The 22,091-nt window shown below is 32.6% G+C and overlaps 1 protein-coding gene across 5 annotated transcripts in view; it reads left to right on the top strand.

Annotated features, from left to right (window-relative positions):
• Positions 1-22,091, top strand: part of GLS (glutaminase) — an 84,244-nt gene that overhangs the window by 38,991 nt on the left and 23,162 nt on the right. For 3 of the 5 annotated variants that reach the window (XM_032755121.2, XM_058440153.1, XM_032755124.2), the window contains 7 exons: positions 413-445; positions 534-592; positions 3,295-3,361; positions 3,920-3,970; positions 6,679-6,855; positions 9,853-9,984; positions 10,955-11,047. In XM_032755121.2, the coding sequence (XP_032611012.1) occupies positions 413-445; positions 534-592; positions 3,295-3,361; positions 3,920-3,970; positions 6,679-6,855; positions 9,853-9,984; positions 10,955-11,047 (612 nt within the window). Of the gene's footprint in view, positions 1-412; positions 446-533; positions 593-3,294; positions 3,362-3,919; positions 3,971-6,678; positions 6,856-9,852; positions 9,985-10,954; positions 11,048-12,056; positions 14,973-22,091 lie in introns of those variants that run through there. The other 2 variants (XM_032755122.2, XM_032755123.2) reach the window with 2 other exon arrangements.

Here is a 22,091-nt window from a genome sequence, read left to right as displayed (position 1 = left end):
TAATTGAAATATTTTATATATACTTAATTCTTTTCGAAGGGTGAAACTTTATTTTAAGTTTTTTAAAATATAAGATTAAATAAATAACACATTTTAGCAAATTATGTGCTGTCATGAAAGATAAGGGAATTTGTGGTAACTTGTATTTAAAATTCTGTAACTTTGGGTTGGGTAAAGATATACTTAAAATAAAGCATTCCCTTTGTAATTCTGATGCATTCTCAACATATGGGTATTAAATAACATGTAAAAAAGTTTATATAAATGTTAAATTACTTTAGAACTATTTCCTAGATTTAAAAATACTAATGCAGTATATTATAACAGTAGCTGTTTGAAATTTTGATATTGGCTTGAAACTTAACTGTAGTGGTACCTATATTAACGTATTTATGTCTCTTATTTTTTGCAGCAAGGAGTAAATAATGCTGAAAAATTTGACTATGTAAGTGCAACATGTCATTCAGTTTTCATGCCACATTCTCTATATATTTGTTTTTTGATTACTAATATTTCCTAATTTTGGTTTATAGGTCATGCAGTTTTTAAATAAGATGGCTGGTAATGAATATGTTGGATTCAGTAATGCAACGTGAGTTTTTTAAATACTGTTTTGTTACATAAAAACACACTGTATTTAGAATTGATCTGCTCTCTTTTCATTAGAGGGAAATGAATGATTTCTAAATTACCTGACGGAAACACTGAAAAATACTTTGAATAGTTTTGACAAATTTCTTATAAGTAATCATACAATCAGAAGAGATCCCAAGTTTATCTCAAATTACTGGTGCTTATTCAGTTTTATCTTTGCTTATAATACCTGTCTTACCTCTCTTCTATTTCTGTTCCAGGCTGTCTGGATTTTTACCCCAATTTTTTATTTTAAAATTTGTGAGTCTACAGAAAAGTTGAAATAATAAATAACTGGAATCTTTTACTTATATTTTCTAATATTTTGTCTTACTTGCTTTTTCTCAACCTGTCTCTTTAGATAGATAAAAAATATGTATGTATACCTCTAAACACAGATACGTAAATACATATGTACATAGATTTTTTTTCCCTAAACCATTTCAAATTAAGTTGTAGACATCATGATACTTCACCCTTAGATAAGAAAGCACATACAGTCTAAGAATAAGGACATTGTCCTACATAACCACAATACCATTAACACATGTAAGAACGTTAACGTTAATTTTAAAATATCATGACATTAATCAATGTGTAAATGTCCCCATCTCTTCCCCAAATGTCTTTTACAACTTTTATTATTATTTTTTAGATTCAGGAACAAATCAGGGTTCTTACATTGTATTTATTACGATGTCTGTTTTGTCTCTTTACTTAGAACAGTCCCCGTGCTCTAGATCCTTGCTTTAACAAATTTTATTAAATGGCTTTTATTTTTAAAGAGTGCAGGCTGCTTGTTTTATAGACCAGGGGTTGCTGACTTTCTTTGAAGGACCAGACAGTAAATATTTTAAGCTTGTGGACCATATGGACTGTGTTGTAACTTCTCAGTTCTGCTGTTTAGTAGAAAAGCAGCCATAGACAATATGAGGCTGTGTTATAAAAAACTTTATAAAAACAGGCAGCAGGCCATATAGTGGATGTTTCCCATTTTGTATTTGGTTCCTTGTCATTAGAAACATTATTATGTTAAACATTATTTTAGTATTATTATGTTAAACAGTTTTAGCATGTATACTACTATTTTATTCTTATTTTGCACTTCCTGCTTCGCATTTCAGGGGTAAACATTTTCAGGTTGCATGCCTTCCCAACATTAATTCATCAGCTTAATTATCTTTTCCAGGAAGTATTCCATAAATCTCAACTTGCCTCTTTTCTGTGCTCTCCTATTACCATATTTTATCAAACTTACTACATGTCTCTTTGCCCCATAGCCACCATTAGACTCTGCCCTCCTTAAGACCTAGATGGAATGTTGTGTCTTCCAGTTCATTTCTGTATCCCTGTTATCTGGCAGATAATAGACACTTGAGATAGTGTTGAAGAACTATGTGTCAGTGTGATAATTGCTGACTAGTTAGGCATTTATCTAAACTATGTTGATGTTTTTTTTAAAAGTACGGCAAATTGATAAGAATTTGAAATGTTAAAATGTACAATTAGAAGGGGCTGTCCACCTCAGTGATATAAAGAACATTAACCACAGTTCCTCTAATATCAGCAGCCCTTTTAGACTTGTAGGGCAATTCCCAAATATAATGCAAATTAAATCTAAATCAAAACTCATTCTCTTTCTTTCCAAACTGCTCTTTGCTCTAGAGATAGATCCCTGTGTCAGTTAATATTATTACCCTCTCAGGCTATGTTAGAAATCCAGGCTTTGTATCAGTCTTCACTCTGCCTTTCCTTTTTCTCATCAGGTTGGAAGATTATCCAACTACTTGCATGTTTGATCATACCTCTCCTTCCATTCCTATCACAGCTGCCTAAATTCAGGCTTTTGTAGCTCTCATTACAGTGTTCTTTTAATAGATCAGTCATCACTTCTTTTTCCCCTTTTTCAAACTGATGTCAGAGTTATCTTTATAAAATGTAGATCTGATTAGGTAACTTGTTTGTAAGCCCTCAGGCTTTTGTTTTGTGGGTAGTCAGGAACTATTACATTATTCGGCATCTATTGGTTTTGGTAATTTGGTCCCCGTCTCCTTTGTTTGTTTGATGTTTTCCCACTCTTCTCCATGTGCCATTTCCCAGTTACATCAGAATATTTGCCATTCTTCAGTGGACCCCTGTCTATATACTTTTCTAACCGTTCATGATGCATGGAATTTGCCAGTGCCTAGGCCCCACCCTGAAATCTATTAGTCCATTGAGTCCTGCAAGATCCATTTTGTGTTTCCCATTCTCAGTGAAAGTTCCATGATTATGTCAAGTTCCCTGATTATGTCAATTAAAACGGACTCTTATTGTACTTTTGGGTAGGCAGAGGATTCTGCAGTTTTTCAGTGCATTTTAATGGTAGAAGATTTGAGAATTTTAAAATTAGCATTTTTGTTTACAAAATATGAAGACTAGAAAGGGCCTGAATTCATTTCAGTCATTTTATAGCCAAGAAAATGAAGATTGAAAGAATTACCACTTAAATGACTTGTCCAAAGTCACACAAATAGCCTATTGACAGAATTGATTGGAACTCTGTAGTCCTGAATCTTAGTTCAGTGTTCTTTATGCTGTACATTGCTGTACAAATGAAATTATGTACAATCACACTTTTAAAGAAAGTACATAGAGCAAATTTTTTTTTTCTTCTTCCAGGTTTCAGTCTGAAAGAGAAAGTGGAGATCGAAATTTTGCAATAGGATATTACTTAAAAGAAAAGAAGGTTTTTAAATTTTTGTTTCTATTTCAAATTATTCTTTCATTTAATAAAATACATGAAGATGTATGCTAAGAATTCAACAATAGCCTTTAAGCAACTACCTATTAGTATTTAAGGTGCAGAAGTTTTTGCAGAGTGCTCATGAGTCAGTGTTACCAAATTGTTAATGTTATTATTAAATTGATTTGTATCTGGCAGTATTTAAATATTTGACTGATTTTATTTATTAATACAAATTTTGTTTGAGGTTTAGTCTATTTTTTCAAAAGCGTAATGCCTGATTAGTGTTAACTACTCTTGATTTTTTTAAGTGGTTGGTCTAGTAACTTGATTTATAAATCATGAATCATTTTATCGTTGTCAGTTAAACTAGTATCTAGAAACTTACATGATGTGATAAAATTTTGCTTTTTTATTTCACGTTTATACTCTTTTAGAAGTTACATGCTATTTTATTAATTAAAATGAAACACTTGTGTACATTTGAAATTTTTCATGTATTTCTCTACTTATGTGCATTTCTGTGTGCCTGAAATTTTAATTGCCTTTCTATTTTTTTAGTGTTTCCCAGAAGGCACAGACATGGTTGGTATATTAGACTTCTACTTCCAGGTAATTTAATTATGTGAATCGTATATATAAATGGATGTGTCGGCTGGGTGCGGTGGCTCACGCCTGTAATCCCAGCACTTTGGGAGGCCAGGGCGGGCAGATCATGAGGTCAAGCAATCGAGACCATCCTGGCCAACATGGTGAAACCCCATCTCTACTAAAAATACAAAAATTAGTCGGGTGTGGTAGTGTGTGCCTGTAGTCCCAGCTACTTGGGAGGCTGAGGCAGGAGAATTGCTTGAACCAGGAAGGCCGAGGTTGCAGTGAGCCGAGATCATGCCACTGCACTCCAGCCTGGCAACACAGTGAGACTCTGTCTCAAAATAAATAAATGGTTGTGTCACATTATGCAAAATGTAGATGTCTCAGAAATCTTGGTTCTAGGCCATGAGAAAATACATTTTCCATTGACTTTCAAAAATGTCTTCATAAAAGGCTGTCTCATGTCCATGTTGCCTAAAAATCCATGCCTCAAAATGTAATAGGGACAGTTTTTTCTGTAAACATATTTAAGAATTGTCAAAAATAATGTGCACTCCCAGAAATTGGCACTCTTAATTATAAACTGAGCTCTAAATTTTTCGTAGCTTTTACATTTTGTTTGGGAAAAGCTTTTTTTTTTTTTTTTTTTTTTAAATAATCAGAAGGCTCTTACTCAGCATTTAAAAGTGTCAGTGTCTCAGCTGACTTGGTATCTTGTAATTTCTTTGTTACTGCTCTATCCTGGCTTAACTGGTGCTAGTTCATTTCTGCAGTGTCATATGTCAGGCTTTCCTTTAAGTTAGAGTAGCTCTCAATATTGAGGAGGTGGGGTTGGGTGAGAGGGACCATGTTATGCACAGTGGGCTGTGGTATAGAACTCAATTTAGAATAGCCTTCCTGGAGATCTCTTCTCTCACCAACATTTTCAGTTCAATTTTTTCTTACAGATTTAACACAGTTGGTGCCACTGATGGGGCTGTAATGTGAAGCCACATAGGAGGCTACATTATTGTTAATTTCTAGTTCACCTTACATTTGCCTGTCTTTACTATTAAAGGTTCCTTAATTTTAACCTTTCAGTAATCTTAGAGAATATATAAGGAAGGTTAATAATGAGTTAGAGTTTGATAGATGTCCAGGTTGCAGCTTTTCATCTGCCCAATGTGAAAAACTGTAAATTAGGAATCCAGACCATCAATATAAAATTTAAGGTCTAGCCCAGCCACTTATTAGCCATGTGACCTAATTTTAGTTACTGATCCCTAGTTTCCTTATCTGTAGTATATGCCTCACCTGCCTTGCCACATTATGTGGAAGATAACATGAGATGATATGTGAAATTCCTTTGAAACTAGCCTTTTTTCCCCCCTGGTCTGTATGAATTTTTTCCATAAGTTTCTTTACCTTTGGAATACATATTTAAGTTTGGCTGTTATAGAATCTACTATACTGTGACATTTCTATACTTCATGGCAAAAATCAAGAAACGGCCATAGAGGTGGTACTGACTTTTTTGGAGAAGGGCTGCATCAAATCGAACGGCCATTGAGATTAGCAGGAGAGTACCCAAGTTGGCATTTGGCAAATTAAGAATGTGCTGCCTTATGACAAACAAAATTCCAGTTAATGTTAAGTATAAACTAGGAAATGATCATTGGAATTCAGAAAGCCTTGCATGATTAAGCTGACCTTATCACAAATCTTTGCTATCTGGGGCAGTATTGTAAGTCGATTCTGTCGTTTTTGAGAAATAGGGAAGAGATTTTTTATACAAATAGGCAGTTTAGTCAAAGTTAAACACACAATATTCTAATTCATTGTACTTAGTTTTCCTCCTTGCTATTTCCAAACCCCTTTGTGCCTCTTGTAGATCTTGGAGTATGGCTGAGGAAAATTTACAAGTTGAGAACCCATTCTTCTCCTATCCACTTTCTTTTTTGACACCATCTTATCCCAATTTTGCTTACTATTACCTAAAAATAAAATGTGGAAAAATTTATTTTCATTTTATGGGTAAATTTGGGTTTGGTACAGTGAACTGTTTTCATTATTTTGATTGTATTTAAATGCAAAAATTTCATCCTATAGGGTATATTTAGCACCCATAGTAAATATCAAATAAATATTAATAAATGGTCTAAAGGATAACATTTTGGTTTAGGCTTACAGAGCATCTGAGACAGATCTGCTTAATATTTTTCTTCCCCTTTGTCCTTTGCCTGTTACCATATAGATGGGGACACTGAACTTTGTTATGGGTAAAATGTCAGGCACTTTAGCATTTTTTTCTAAAATGGTGATTTCTCATGTAGACACTATCATAATCTTCATGTATGGTGCTTTATCTTAAAAATATTTCGTGGCTCTTTTTTTTTCTGTTGAGTTAAAAGTAATTATGCTTGTGTATTCCACAGAAAGTATTAATATTTAAGCAAATTTGAATATCACATGGGATAATAACAAATCTTAGTGTTTAGAGGCTGGCACTTCCTAGTCTAGTTCTGCCATTAAAAGACTGAGTATCTTTGGCCAAATCAGGGTAAATCTTAAAAGGGGGTAGGACTTTGGTCAATTAAAATCTTCAGAATGTCCTCAAGTTTATATTAAAGTATTCTCTTTGGAAGAAATATTTCAGATCTGTATGAATACCAAATAAAATAGATTATCTTAGAAGTGAACAGTAATATTAAAAGTAATATGAGAATTCTGCTTTTTCTTTGTGTTAGCTGTGCTCCATTGAAGTGACTTGTGAATCAGCCAGTGTGCTGGCTGCAACACTGGCTAATGGTGGTTTCTGCCCAATTACTGGTGAAAGAGTACTGAGCCCTGAAGCAGTTCGAAATACATTGAGTTTGATGCATTCCTGTGGCATGTATGACTTCTCAGGGCAGTTTGCTTTCCATGTAAGTAATTGTTTAATCTTAATTTTCTCTGGCAAGAAACTAGTCTGAACTGGTTCTTTTAAAAATGCAGTTTGAACTTTGCTTCTAAAGCTGTATATTAATTTTTGAGAGAGAGGCTTGTTTTCAAGGTTAATTTGTTACAACATTAGTAAGGAATAGAGATAAGGTCTACCAGATGTTCTTAAGAATTTGGAAGTTTGATTTATAGAACTTCATCCCTTCTGCTTTTAAGGCAATCCAGTGTACAAGGTTAGTACAGTCATTTTTTACTTTTAGTTGTTAATGTTTAGCATTATGATTATTATGTATCTTAAGAATTCTCTAAGTTCAGAAAGATTGCAAAGACGTGACGTTTCACATCTTTGGTTACAGCCATAGATATTTTAAGGACTAAAAGTATATTAAAGTTAAAACTTAACAAAAATGTACTGCTTTAAGCTCTGTTGTGCATTTGCCACTTGTAAAGTATATAGACTTTTCTTATTTCATTCTGCTCATGTCAAGTCATAATGCCCTTCTAAAAGCTTTTTTTATTTTGGAAATTTTCAAACATGTAAAACGACAGAGAGAGAGAGAGAGAGAAATTTAATGTTATCCATCACTCAGCTTCAATAATTATGAATACATTACCAATCTTGTTTCATCTGTATGTGCATCTATTTCCCCTATCCTTGTCATATTTCAGTATGTAATTCTAAATAAGGACCCTTAACAAAACATAACAATAAGAGAATTTTTACATATAAAAATTAAATATTACATATCACAACTTTAATATCATTATTAATATCAATATTAAATTGAATATCAAAATATTTAGTCAGTGTTCAGATTTCCTGGATTATTTTGTAAATTATTTCTTTCTTTTCTTTTTTTTTTTTTTGAGATGGAGTTTCACTTTGTTGCCCAGGCTGGAGTGCAGTGGCACGATCTCAGCTCACTGCAACCTCTGCCTCCTGAGTTCCAGCGATTGTCCTGCCTCAGCCTCCCGAGTAGCTGGGATTACAGGTGCCTGCCACCGCACCCAGCTAATTTTTGTATTTTTAGTAGAGACGGGGTTTTGCCATGTTGGCCAGGCTGTTCTCGAACTCCTGACCTCAAGTAATCCACCTGCCTCAGCCTCCCAAATTGCTGGGATTACAGGCGTGAGCCATTGCACCCGACCTATTATATTATTTTATAGTTTGTTTGACTTAGGATACAAATGAGGTGCATGTATTATGATTGGGTTGTGTCTACTTTTTTTTTTTTTTTAAATCTATTGGTCTTCTTTTGACCTGTCTCTCTTTTTTTCTTGTTATTTTTGGTTGGAAAAACTGGATCATTTAGTATATACAGTTTTCCACTGTCTCTACATTGCTGATTACCTCTGTTCCATTGTCCCTTGTATTTCCTACAAATTTGTAGATCCAATTCAGGTGTTTTTTTTTTTTTTTTTTGTCTGCTTGTTTTGTGTAGTTTTGTGTAAAAGTACTTTACTGGTATACTTCTTTTATTTTTGTTTGTTTATTTATTTATTTATTTTGAGACAGAGTCTCACTCTGTCACCCACGCTGGAGTGCAGTGGCACAATCTCGGCTCACTGCAGCCTCTACCTCCTGGGTTCAAGCGATTCTCCTATCCAGAGGTACTTACTGACTGAATGTTAGTAAGCAATTAATGAACACTGCCCTAATGACATTAATTTTGTTTTTTTATCATTTGTCAAGTTTTGCTAATGTAACTTAAATTTTTTGAGGAGGAGTAATTTAAATTACCATTTTAGAAAATCTTTTAAGAATATATAACTTTTTATTTTCTAGTTGTAAAATATTTTTTAAAAATAATTTGTTATATTTAAAAACAATACGTTTATTTTAGAACAATTAGAAAATATAGTCAGGAAGAATAAAAGCATCCATAGCCTCACAATTTAGATGTAACTGTTATAATTCCTTAGAGTTTATCTTTAAACAATTTTTCTATATTCATATCTATCCCAAACTGTTTCATAACTTTTTTTTTTTTTTTTTTTGAGATGGAGTCTTGCTTCATCACCCAGGCTGGAGTGCAGTGGTGCGATCTTGGCTCACTGCAACCTCTGCCTCCCAGATTCAAGCAATTCTCCTGCCTCAGCCTCCTGAGTAGCTGGAATTACAGGTGCCTGCCACCACACACGGCTAAGTTTTGTATTTTTTGTGGAGATGGAGTTTCGCCATGTTGCCCAGGATGGTCTCGAACTCCTGACCTCAGGTGATCTACCCGCCTCGGCCTCCCAGAGTGCTGGGATTACAGGCATGAGCCACTGCACCTGGCCTTATAACTTTATTTATAAACATGTTGATAAAAATTTATCTACAATATTTTTAATGTTGAAATTCTATGGTATGTGTATATATATATATATATATATTTTTTTTTTTTTTTTTTTGAGAGAGAGTCTCACTCTTTTGCCCAGGCTGGAGTGCAGTGGCGTGATCTCAGCTCACTGCAAGCTCTGCCTCCTGGGTTCACCTTTCTCCTGCTTCAGCCTCCCGAGTAGTTGGGAGCGCACTTTGGGAGGCTGAGGCGGGCGGATCATGAGGTCAGGAGATAATTTTTAATTTTTAAACCAATTTCCCAATTTGTTTTTGTTTTTTTTTTTTTTTTGAAACCGGATCTTGCCCTGTCATCCAGGCTGGAGTGCAGTGGTGCGATCATGGCTCACTGTAGCCTTGACCTCCTGAGGTCATGTAATCCTCCCAATCATCCTCCAGAGTAGCTGTGACTACTGGTGTGCACCTCCATGTCTTGCTATTTTTTGTAGAGATGAGATTCTTTGTAGAGATGAGATCTCCTTGTGTTACCCAGCCTAGCCTCCAACTCTTGGGCTCAAGTGATCTGCTTGCCCTGGCCTCCCAAAGTGCTGAGATTACAGGAGTGAGCCATGGTGCCCAGCCCCAGTTTCCCTATTGTTGAACATAACATTTCTTATTTTAAAATGTTTACCTGAATACTCTTTTACTGAATTATTTTTAGGTTGGTCTTCCTGCAAAATCTGGAGTTGCTGGGGGCATTCTTTTAGTTGTCCCCAATGTTATGGGTATGATGTGCTGGTCTCCGCCTCTGGATAAGATGGGCAACAGTGTTAAGGGAATTCACTTTTGTCACGTAAGCATATTTTCTTAATGAAAATAATGATGATATAAGTTGAGCCATCCAATGATTCTTTTTTTTAACCCATTTTCCATAGTTCATTAACTCTTGGCCCTCCGCCTATGGTGTGCCAGTTACTAGGGAGCCGTGGAAATACTCCCAGAGGAGCTTCAAGTTGTCTCTGTCAGACAGCTCCCATTTAATTATTCCCACAGATTATATTTGTTAGATGCTAATATTTTAATTTTCATGGTTATAATTAGTATCAATTTTCAAAAGCTCAACAAAAGATATTAAACTTGGAGAAGTAATTTAAAAGCCAGTATATCTTAAGAATTATTTTGGTTTATTATATCTTTAATTTGCATGGTTAAATATCTTTATCCATTGACTACCTTTAAACATTTTTTTGAGGAAATAAGCACTGAAAATTAAAAAAAGATTAAACAAAACTATTACTGCTCTTGATAGTTCTGTATTTTGTTGTTACCCAGTTCCTGCTAATGTTTGAGCTTCTAGTTTTAGTTACATTTATTACTTGCTTGAGTTCATATTAAGTACCATACTCAATTAAAATTGTTTTCTTTTCCAGTCTTTTATATTTTACAAAAACTAGAGTATGACATTGGATTGCATATAAAATATAGTAGATTGTAACCAGAGTACTTATTTGTATTTTAATGTGGCTTTACACTTATTTGATAGAAGAATTCTTTCATGGGGCCGGTTATAAACCCTATTTTGTAGAAGATGAAAGATGATTTGATTGGCTGAGCCCTAGGATCATGTTAGTAAGCAGTGTTCTTAAAACTTGTATTCATATCTTACTCTGATTTTAGTTCTCTTCTTGATGCATTATACTACTTTATTAGCATGTAGTGATGATTTCTAAGCTGGACGATATAAGCAGAGTTTGTTAAAATATGGATATGCATAACCAATGAATAGCCAATTTCTTATACCTGCTCTGTATAACTGTTTGCAGGATCTTGTTTCTCTGTGTAATTTCCATAACTATGATAATTTGAGACACTTTGCAAAAAAACTTGATCCTCGAAGAGAAGGTGGTGATCAAAGGGTAAGCAAAATTCTTATTTAGATAAGTATATAAAATTTTTAAGAAGAGAAAAAGTGAGATTTGCCTGTATAAATAAAATCTTAGTTTGTTAGTGGCCTCGGGTCTTTGCTAATCATAAATGAGTGTAAACAAATTGTTGACATTTAAATCTGGGATCACCAGTATTAAATACTTAAATATTGCTTAATAGATAGTTAATAGATACAGATATTTAAATATTGCTGCTTTGTTATTTAAATTGAAACTGGTTAGCCTAGTGTCAGGGTTTTCCTCTCCCGTTTTCCACTATTTTAAGCAAGATTTTTAGAATTGATTCTATTAAAAAAAAAAAAAATTGGAACGTGCTGCATGCTATAAAGAAAGCATTGTTTTAATATTTGTTCGTCCTAAATTGAAGTTTAACTTCTTGCATACTGTGTAGATGGATATGTAAATGGAAAAGGATTATCATATTAATGAGAGACCATATGAAGCCTCAAAAGTTTTATAAGTCACTGTAGATGAAATATTTTTTTCCACCGTGTTTAATGCAATATTCCTAATAATCTTACGGTCCTATTTGTTTGTTACCAGTTTATTTGGCTTCATACTATTGTACACATATATTCCTTTTTTTTAGAAGTAGTATTAAGAGTCAGGACTTAACTTTTTTGGTCTATATAGTTTTTCACTGTACCAAGGGGCTTGTGTTGAGAATTTTGATTCCGTTTCTTTGCGTACCATAATGAAAATGTTTGTAGTAAAATTACCTAATTAGACCTCAAGATAATATGAAGAACTTCTAAGTAGAAAATATTTTTAATAAATACTAAGTACATTTTCTGTAGTGCTAAATTTTTTTTAGTTTTTATCAAATTAATTTCTGTTACTATGTAAGAATTATGCAAAACCAACAGGATAGAAACTTCCATGGGAGTCGACCTGAGTAACATGAAGCAAAATGTCAGAGGAGGTGGTTTAAAATGTTAACAGATTTTAATAATGTTCATTGAAAAATACCATTTTATAGCTTGGACCTTTCTTCACTCAAGTGCACTAATAAATTATGTATGTTGCTTGAACAACTAGCATTCCTTTGGACCATTGGACTATGAAAGTCTCCAACAAGAACTTGCTTTAAAAGAGACAGTATGGAAAAAAGTGTCACCTGAGTCAAATGAGGACATCTCTACAACTGTAGTATATAGAATGGAAAGTCTGGGAGAGAAAAGCTAAAGAAATGGGTTCTAGTTTCAGAATGTTTCTTCATTTAATCTTTCAAACATCTTTAGCTTTTTTTGCAAGTTATAAATATTTATTTGAGGTATTTTTTGTTCTCAATCTTGGGTGCTGGAGCCATAAAGCTTTTTTTTCCTTTTAATCTTTGTATAAAGGCAGTAGATTAAGAAGTGCATTTGTTGGTCTTTAAAGTATTTACAAGTACATAAATTTGCTTTATTTTTAAAAATACAAAAAGGAAAAATTTAAATTTTTTTGATGTAATTAAAATGTTAACCATGTGGTCAGATAATCCCATTTTACAATAGTAACAGAAAATTGTAATTCTTAGTTCTAAAATTCACAAATTAAACTCATAAGTTTTGTTGCATTTTGTTTTTTCTTTTCCATTTTTAAAACTAATGTGATGTCTGTAGTGGCAATAGAAAGTACTTCTATGCTAAATACAAAACTAAAAAGGCAAAATAATGAACCCCAAATTATTTTATTTAAAATAGCAGTGGATTATAAGATTAGTTTGTGTTTATATTTATGCCATTTTTAGTGATAGATTGGCTTTACATCTTTAAAAATTTATTTAAAAATTTATCAAATGCTTTAAAATATGACTCCTATTTTTTTTATTTTGCAACTCCTCTGTTCTGTCAGAATTGTTACATACAGGAGTGTCTTATGTTACTAAAACATTCCAGCCAAAGAATTTCAGATGTGAGATAATGACGTTTCATTGATAAAAAGCTATAATGGTTACTCAGAAGGAGAAACAGTGAGTGTCTTCAAATGAATTGTTCACCTAAACAATTTTATTTTCATATTATCCACATAACTTTTTCTATGTTATATTTATGAATGGCAAATTTTGGTTTTTAGCTTTTAAAATTTTATTATCCTAATAATTTTATAATTGCTAATATTTCTTTTGTGATAAGTTATAGCATCTCATAAAGTTTGTTCTATTTGAACTTTTTTAGAGTACTTGAGAAATGAATTTAGTCTGCAGGTAGTAAGTATGCTACTAAAATACGTTAGATCTAAATCCTTTTATTTGGTAATAAAAATGCAATATTGAGAATCAAAACTTGTTTTTAAGAGAACTATAGATTCTACACAACCTGATTTCAAGTAATTATTCATAGTATTTAAAGTTGTCTTGGCAAAGTGATTGTAAAATTCTATAGGACCTATTCACACTTCTTCCTTCTTCCATATACTTCTCTGGTTTTCCCCATAGTTCCCCTACAGTTTCAAGTTTGTTGAAACCTGTTTATTTTAGTGGGGCATTAGAAGAAAAACTTGGTGGTTTCTTAGCATGATGGTGTATGTATGTGGTAATGGAAAGTCTGTAAAAGTAAATATAGTGTAGCAAAAAAGATTTCACTGAGTATTTTAGATACTAGTGCAAATAAAGATAGAAAATCTTGATCATAATGTCTTAAGTTTGGGAACTATGATATTAAGAAAAGAAATTCCTTACTAGAGGTGCTGGCCAAAAGCCTTTTGGGCTAACTTAAGTATTAAATTTATATATTTAAATAATTATATTTTAAGTTGTAGAGGATTTTCCCAAGGATTTTATGCTTACTTGAATGTTCTTTGAATGTTCAGATGCATATCCTACCTGGATGCTTCTCAAGGCCTTACTGCACATTTGTGTTGCATATTTGTGTTAGTTGCACCAGGGCCATTTGTAGTTTGGGCAACCAAATGCCTTAATTGGAAAAAAGGCATTGTGGTTTCCCCTATGATCTAAATTGTTACATTTTACCATTTCATTCAGAAGTTGGTTTTACTTTATAAAATGAAGATTTAGTTTTCATATTGTATACATAGCCGTATAGATTTCAAAATTAGGTTGTTAATTTGTGTCACTTACTATTTTTGTGTTGGTAATGCTTTAAATGCATACTTAAAAATGAAGTACTGTTATCTAAGCTACTGTGTTTAGAAAATGTTAAGAATGAGCATCCAGAAATTTTTATAGAAAAGTATAAATGGAAGAAGAGATTAAGATACTGCGAATAGGCCCTCAAACTTAAAAAAGAAAAAACTTTGCCAGTTTTAAGGACATATTTTGATTCTTTCAGTATTCTTAACACCTTTTTAAACAAAGTTCTTGATAGTACCCAGTATTATTGGGTTTGTTTTATGCCATTATTGATTCTTGATATTCAAGCATTTACAATGTAGCATATTTGATTTTCTTTTTTCTTTCTTTTTATTTTTTGGCATCATTAACATTTCATTTGAAATGCATATTGTTCTTGAAGTACTTTGTTTTTAGCATAAATGTTGTGCATTTTATCTTAGTGTTTGGATGAAAACATTTGTGTTGTTTAGCTTTCTTTCATTTGCTTTGTATATTTAATAACGTACCTTTATTTTCCAGTATGCCTACATTTTGTATTGTACAATAAATTTATTTTAAGCTGATTTTATTGTTTTTTTTGTTTTGTTTTGTTTTTTATAAAAGCAACTTCAACATTTTAAGTGCAAATACCGTTGGGATTTTAACTTAGAAAGAATTATTGTTTATGAAGATACTGTTAAAGTGTTTGCTATTCTGAAGCTGCCTCAAAGTAAACTAGAAATACTCAAAAGGGCTTTATTTGATTTTTTTAAATGCAATATAGCATTAGTGGTTTTTCTGGGAGGAGGACTTTTCCTATTGGTTGTACTAGAAGTATTTGAATAAAAACTTTTCTCTCAATTTTTTTGGTTGTTTTTCCATTTGGTAACTTAAAAAAAAGTGCAACCCTATTTGTAGGTTATTTCTGCTTTCTGAGGAGGAATATCGTTGTTATTCACTATGTAACTCTCATTTTATCTGTTGTTGCCTAAATAATAGGAAAAACATTGCTAAACCAAATGAAGAATATCATCATATTGCTTTAGAATAAAACTGTTAATCTCAGTAGAATTTATATTAAACAGAATGACAGTGATACAGAAATTCACCTTAACTGGTTTCTGAGGGGATTATGTTTTCAGAAGGAATTTTGTATATTTCCACAGCATGATCCAAATTATAGTACAAATTATAGAGGCTCCATGTATTGTTGGTCAAATATAGTACTTTACATTTTTATGTTTAATTAAATCTGCCATTCATATTTGGAGATTCCTGAACATATTTTAGAAGTTTTAAAACTATTTGAAAGGGGAAATACTGTTGTTTACAGGAATTTGTATTAATCTGTGGGATTTTTAAATGAAGTTCTTTTAGAATTAGTTAATAAGGAGTTCCAGTATAATGATATATTCAATATATGTAACAGTTTATGATTAATTGCTTTTAAAGATTTTTTTTAAAAAAATTCATTTGAAGCAGAGAGAGGAGACTTAAAATACCTGGTGATCTTGAATTATGTATAAATTATTCATTGATCTATTCCTTGGACACAAAAGAACCCCTAAAATTTTTGCTGCCCTAGAATTGGTAAAGTATAACATACTTTAGTTCTTCAATTTGATTTTCAAGATTTGTAGTTTCTGTTACCACTCCCATTCACTACCAGGACTGCCAGGGAAAGAGAGTAACTAACAATATTGGGGGAACTCCGGAAAAGTGAAACCAAGAATATTAGATTTCATGTGGAATTTAACTTTAAAGCACTTTGCAAAATTTATTATAAGGAAGGATTGTATTTTTAAATTGTTTTTGACTTAAAAGAAGTAATGCACTTCTCATATTGAGCAGTTTATGGAACAGTTTTATTTAGTTCACTGTGGTGCAATTTTTAGTTTTAAGAATCTGTTTTACTATTCATCTGTAAAAATTTTGGTTTTTCTCCTAGATGGCCTTGAAAATGCTAGAAAGCATTTTTTAAAGGTATATGATCAGTATACTTAACGTGTGATTTCTTCTCAATTCCTTCTCTACCATTTTATATTAAATGTCATATTTGCATTGTGTAATAAAACCAAAACCAGATGTTGGAGATGTAGCATAAATGGAAATTTGTTACCATGCATGATGGCCTTACGCTCAGATTTTCACTTAGACTTACTGAGAATGGACTTACTCGGTCTTTTCTCTGTCATGTAGTTCAAGGGCAAAATTATACATAAACATACACTCAAGTATATCCAAGTTCAACTATTTTTCTTTTATTTCAAATTGTAACAAAGTTAAAAACCTTTGTTTCTTACATTGCTTAGAAATGGAAGGAATTTAACTAGAAATGGAAGGAATTTAATTGGGTTGGGGGAAGTTCTTTTATTTTACACCCCAACCTCCAGCTAGTAGTTTATTAATCTGAATACCATAAAATGCACATGACTTTGAGAAATTTAGAAAACTAAGAGGATCTGAGGCAATATTTATCCAACATGAAACAGAGCGGGTGAAATGTGATGTTTCTTAGAGTTCTTAACTTTTTAAATAGTAATAGAAAAGGTACTTATTTTTAAAATAGTATGTTAAGTAGACTGATTATAAATGCTTATTTAACAAAGTGATTTTGTTACTATGGTCTTAAAATGTTTTCTATTTCTATTTTATGAACATAGCAGAGGAAGAGAATTTAAGTTGACTTTGTTTACCATTTCTATTTTGTAGATTGTAGATCTACTTTAGTAATTTTTGTAAGTTGTAGCTAATAGAGATTTTTTAAATATGCCATGTATAGAAAACCTGTTTTCATAAAAAAACTTTATAATGGCTTCCTGATCCATTAACCCTTAACCAAAACGAATAGGATACTAATTAGCACTTGGATTGCATTGCTTTTTTGGCAGAATCTGTGGGTTTTTTTTTTTTTTTTTTGTAAATTTCATTCAACAATAAATTACAAATACTTATTATTGAAAACCATCATGTATTGCTTTAAAAAAAAAGTTATAATCTTGCCCTCAAAAGGCAAGTTTTAGAAACAGGTGAGCTGGTGCCAACTGCTTCTGTTGGTTAATCTTGTAACATTTTTACTGTACTTTTAACTCTAAATCTCATTTACTAATTATGGAATTTTTTTTAAGAAAAATTATATACCACATCTCAATGGCAAAGAATAATTTATTGTATTTATTTTTAAGCCATATTTCAATATCTGAGGATATGATTTTTCTATACATAGCATGATTAAAAATAATAGTATTTTTTCATTAGGTATTTACCTTGCTAAAACACTTTCAGTCCTTAAAACCACAGATAATTAAAATTATCTATTTGGAAGGCTTAGCTTTTGAAAGAAAAAATTCTTACCCAAAATAGTTTTTAAATTTCTGTTTTCATGTTACATTTCTGGTGATTTATGTTTATATAATGAAAATCTCCTCTGCCCAGCAATTATATTTGGAATCCTGAGCTATAATGAAATTTGTATTCTGTAAACAGCCGAAGGCTTTCTTTTGTTTTTAAAACATAGTCCAACCTTTCTAGAATTTTGATGTACTTTTATTTACCATAATCTTATATATTTTTTAGAATCACAGATTTGAATTTGAAAGTAATCTTCAATGTTATCTGGTACAGACTCCCACCCCACTCAGCCCCCTTTTCCAGGTTTCCTAGCACTTTGCTTTTTCTATTAGCATATTTAGGTTTTTTTCTCTTTTGAGGGGGTTGGTCTGTTTTGTGTCTTGTTAGGATGGACTTTCTGTTTGTGGTTTAGTTTTAATGAGAGAAGCGTAATTGGTGGTAGTTAATGTGACTATAAGTTATTTGGCAGATGGTACCATCAGCATTTATTAAAACTAATTGTATTTTTCTAGTAAGCAGTCTTATGTCCCAGTTGTTAAAAATTAGTAAAGTTAGAAGTAAATGTTAAAGTTATACAGTAGTTCTAAAAATAAAACATTACCCTGCAATGTTTGAAAGAAAGAAACTGTAGCAGAAATGTAACTCTAAAAATAAATGTTACATCACTGGCTTTTTAAAATAAATTCCTTTGAGGTTAGATTAAATATATAAGTAAAAAGATTTTAATTAAATAAAAGACTATTCAAGTTCTAAACAAATGGTTTCTTAAGAAAAATTTGTTTTGTTTGCATGTTAGCTTTTTGAAAACGTGCAAAATATCTAGCTACTTCCCTTGTTTATTTTAGACATTTGGATCTGTGAGTGGCCCCCAAGGTTCCTAATTTGTCTGTTTATTTACTCTGTCTATAGTACATATTGTGTTCAGTATCAATCTCCATTTCGTAGTTCTGGAGTTTTAATATTTATGAAGCACTATGTATATTGAGTTCTTGAAATATGTTAACTTTTGAAAGGCTTTGTTGACTTACAAAATGTTGAAACTTAAATATTGTTGCTCTCAAAATATTATAGTATTGGTTTCTTAATTCTGAAAATTTAAACTGCCTGAGTAGCTCTTCTCCCCAGAAGTTTCAATATAAACTCATTCAATATAAAGTTTGCTTGCTTTTATATTATGCATTCCAAAATAAAAATGATGAAATATTAGTATCAGTTACACAAATGTAACTATTCACGTTTGAACCATTTTATTGTAAAATTCAAATTTCAATTATGATAATCCGTCTCTTGCTGAACTTCTTTTTAGATCTAGATTAGAATTATAAATTTTTGTTATTTTATATGTGCCTTTCACAAATCATCACAAAGGGGCAATTTACAAAGATTCTTTTGCGAGGACAGCTTAAAACTTAATCCTTAAGGCTTGACTTTCTTCTGTTGAATGAGATTGATATCTAAAACCATGGTATAAATTATTAATTGAATTCCACCCAAGTTCTATTGTTTTGTTCTTTCTCACAGTCATTCCAAATTAAAGATTTTAGTTGAAAAACTCAGAATATATTATCTAAATTTCAAATATTCTATTTTTTATTCTTTCATATCATAATTTATTTGGGGCCAAAATGAGGGTAATTTAAAAAATTATATCAAAGTTACTCAGGAAATGAGTTTTCAGTTCCACATCTTTATATATGTTCACTTCCAAATCTTTTGATGTTTACATTTGCCATTGTAGTTTAATTTTCTTTAAAAAGTTAAAAAGAAAACCACACATGAAATGTAAAAGTCCAAATTTCTCTTCTTCAGTATAATATAGCTTATTCTTTATTTATTATTTTACTTAGATCCTTGAAGTATATGCATCATTGATCCAGGTCTGTGCACAAGATTTATAATGTAAATAAAGAATGAACTAAATAATACTGTTTGAGATGAATATTTGAATTGAGATGAATAAATGTTACATCTAATGCACAATGAAACTTCATTGACATCTGATGAAATTACAGTACAAGTGATTTTGTTAACATTCCATGGTGACTAATACTATTAATCCTTTTTAATCATACCAATAAAATATTTCTGCCTTAATGTCTCTTTACTGGACTATGAAGAAACAATTCTGCCGTTAAAGGATAACCAAGAAAAAAACTTTCACCTATCTGAATGCCCTTATTCTCTCAAGTTAGCAGTTTTATTGTAAACGTACCCACTTTAAGTTGCTCTACTTCTCTTCTAGAACTGCTTTTGTAATAAGTGTAAATTTGTAGTCAGATAACTCATTGCTTTTATGAAGTTGCTTTCCCACTTGTGTTACTGTAAGAAAGTGGCTGAAGTCCAGGATTCTTCTGGCTTCCTGGTTTCCATTTCAATATTTTCAATCCCTGTTTTACTTAGTTAGCAAACTTTTTTTTTTTTTTTAAATGCCTTCTAAATAGGAATTTTGTTCTCCTCATGTTGTTTTCTTCTCTTCATTTCTGGTAGCCAACCAATATCCAAGATCAGATCCCTCTATGTAAATGAACATGTATAACCTTTAAAATTATTTTCTTTTGGTCTTTTTTTCTACCAAGAACTAAAAAAGATTACCATCCCCCTCAGCATTTCACTAGTTTTTGTTCAAACAGCACACAAACAGAATTAGTTCAAGATATTTAGCTAATTAAATTTGAGCAGTTCAGATCTATATAAATTAACCTTAGCATTATTCCCGTGCTTTATTATTCACTGATAGGTTCTTATTCAACTAATGTTTATTTCTTGCCTAATATGTGCCAGAAATTGTGAAGTGTTTTGGATATGCAGTGAGTGGTTAATGAGACAAGTATGATCCAACTTGTGTTTGCAGTTAAACAGGGATACAGATACTGAATAAAATACTAACAATAATTAAAATGGTAATAAGTGATTTGTTAATACTGATGCATGTAGATATAATTCATTTTAAATGTTACAAAATAAGTGAGTTACAAAATGGTATATGCCATATGATGCTATTTTTGTACATCTATAATAGACTTTATGAGACACAAATATGCAATATAGTTACTAATAAAACTGTAAGAACATGAACACCAATCTTTAGATAAAGCTTACTGCCAGGAGGGAATGGAATGGATGCAGAGCATGGTTAGCTGTATCTTTAATGTTTCATTTCTTTAAAAAATATTTCAGCAAATATAATGATAATAATGATAGAAAAGTAGCCGGGCGCGGTGGCTCACGCTTGTAATCCCAGCACTTTGGGAGGCTGAGGCGGGCGGATCACGAGGTCAGGAGATCGAGACCACGGTGAAACCCCGTCTCTACTAAAAATACAAAAAAAATTAGCCGGGCGTGGTGGCGGGCGCCTGTAGTCCCAGCTACTCGGAGAGGCTGAGGCAGGAGAATGGCGTGAACCCGGGAGGCGGAGCTTGCAGTGAGCCGAGATCGCGCCACTGCACTCCAGCCTGGGCGACAGCGAGACTCTGTCTCAAAAAAAAAAAAAAAAAAAGAAAAGTAAAAAAATGCTAGGAGAGGGTACAATAAGAAGACCTCGTTTTGTCTGGGTGGTTAAATATGGTTGGTTTTCACTGGAAGGTAATACAGTGTGTAAGTTTTGAAGGAGTCAGAGGAAATACGGAATAGCATTAATAGGCTAGTCTGACTTGAAGGCCCCAGAACAGGAAGGAGTTTAGGACATTTGAGAAGGGGAAAGGCAAATGCGCTGAAAGAAGAGTGAGGTGAGGTGGATGGAGATTGGCCGTGGATGACTCTTAGAGATGGGACCATATTATGTAGAGTGGGCCTTCTCATATTTCAATGTACATCAGAATTGTTAGAGTGTCTTAATTTTAAAATACAGCTAGCTTCCTGGGGCCCAGTCCTGCAGTTTGATTCAAAAATCTAAATGTTTAATGTGCACCCCAGGTGCTTCTGCTATAGGTTGTCCTCAGGTCACAGTTTGGGAGACATTTCTGAAAGGTCTTATATACCATATTAAGAATTTTGGACTTTATTCAGAGTTCAGTGTGAAACTTTGGAGACTTTTTTTTTTTTTTTTTTTATGAGACGGAGTCTTGCTCTGTCTCCCAGGCTGCAGTGCAGTGGAGTGATCTTGGCTCACTGCAAGCTCCGCCTCCCGGGTTCACGCCATTCTCCTGCCTCAGCCTCCCGAGTAGCTGGGATTACAGGGGCCTGCCTCCATGCCTGGCTAATTTTTTGTGTTTTCTTAGTAGAGACGGGGTTTCGCCATGTTAGCCAGATGGTCTCAATCTCCTGACCTCGTGATCCGCCTGCCTCGGTCTCCCAAAGTGCTGGGATTACAGGCGTGAGCCACCGCACCTGGCCGAAACTTTGAAGACTTTAAAAAAGGGGAGAGAATGATTTGGTTTTTAAATACTGCTCTGTGGAGAATGGATTAAAGAGAGAGAAAGTTGAAGTTCTGGACTTGAGATGTGTTGGTGGCTTGGACTAGAGGTGAGAGAAGTAGGTAAATAAGAGATGTGTTTAAGAAATAGGATTGGCAGCACTTGGTGTTAATTTTTGGTGGGTGAAAAAGAATGCGATATCAAGTTGACTACCAGATTTTTACTATGAGCAACAGGGCCAAAGCTACTGCATTAACTAAGATGGAGAACACTGGAA

The sequence above is a fragment of the Hylobates moloch genome, unplaced genomic scaffold (assembly GCF_009828535.3).
Source record: "Hylobates moloch isolate HMO894 unplaced genomic scaffold, HMol_V3 SCAFFOLD_1, whole genome shotgun sequence".
Lineage (NCBI taxonomy): Eukaryota > Metazoa > Chordata > Mammalia > Primates > Hylobatidae > Hylobates > Hylobates moloch.
Note: the sequence above shows the minus strand (reverse complement) of the source record. Positions and strands in the feature narration are given on the sequence as shown.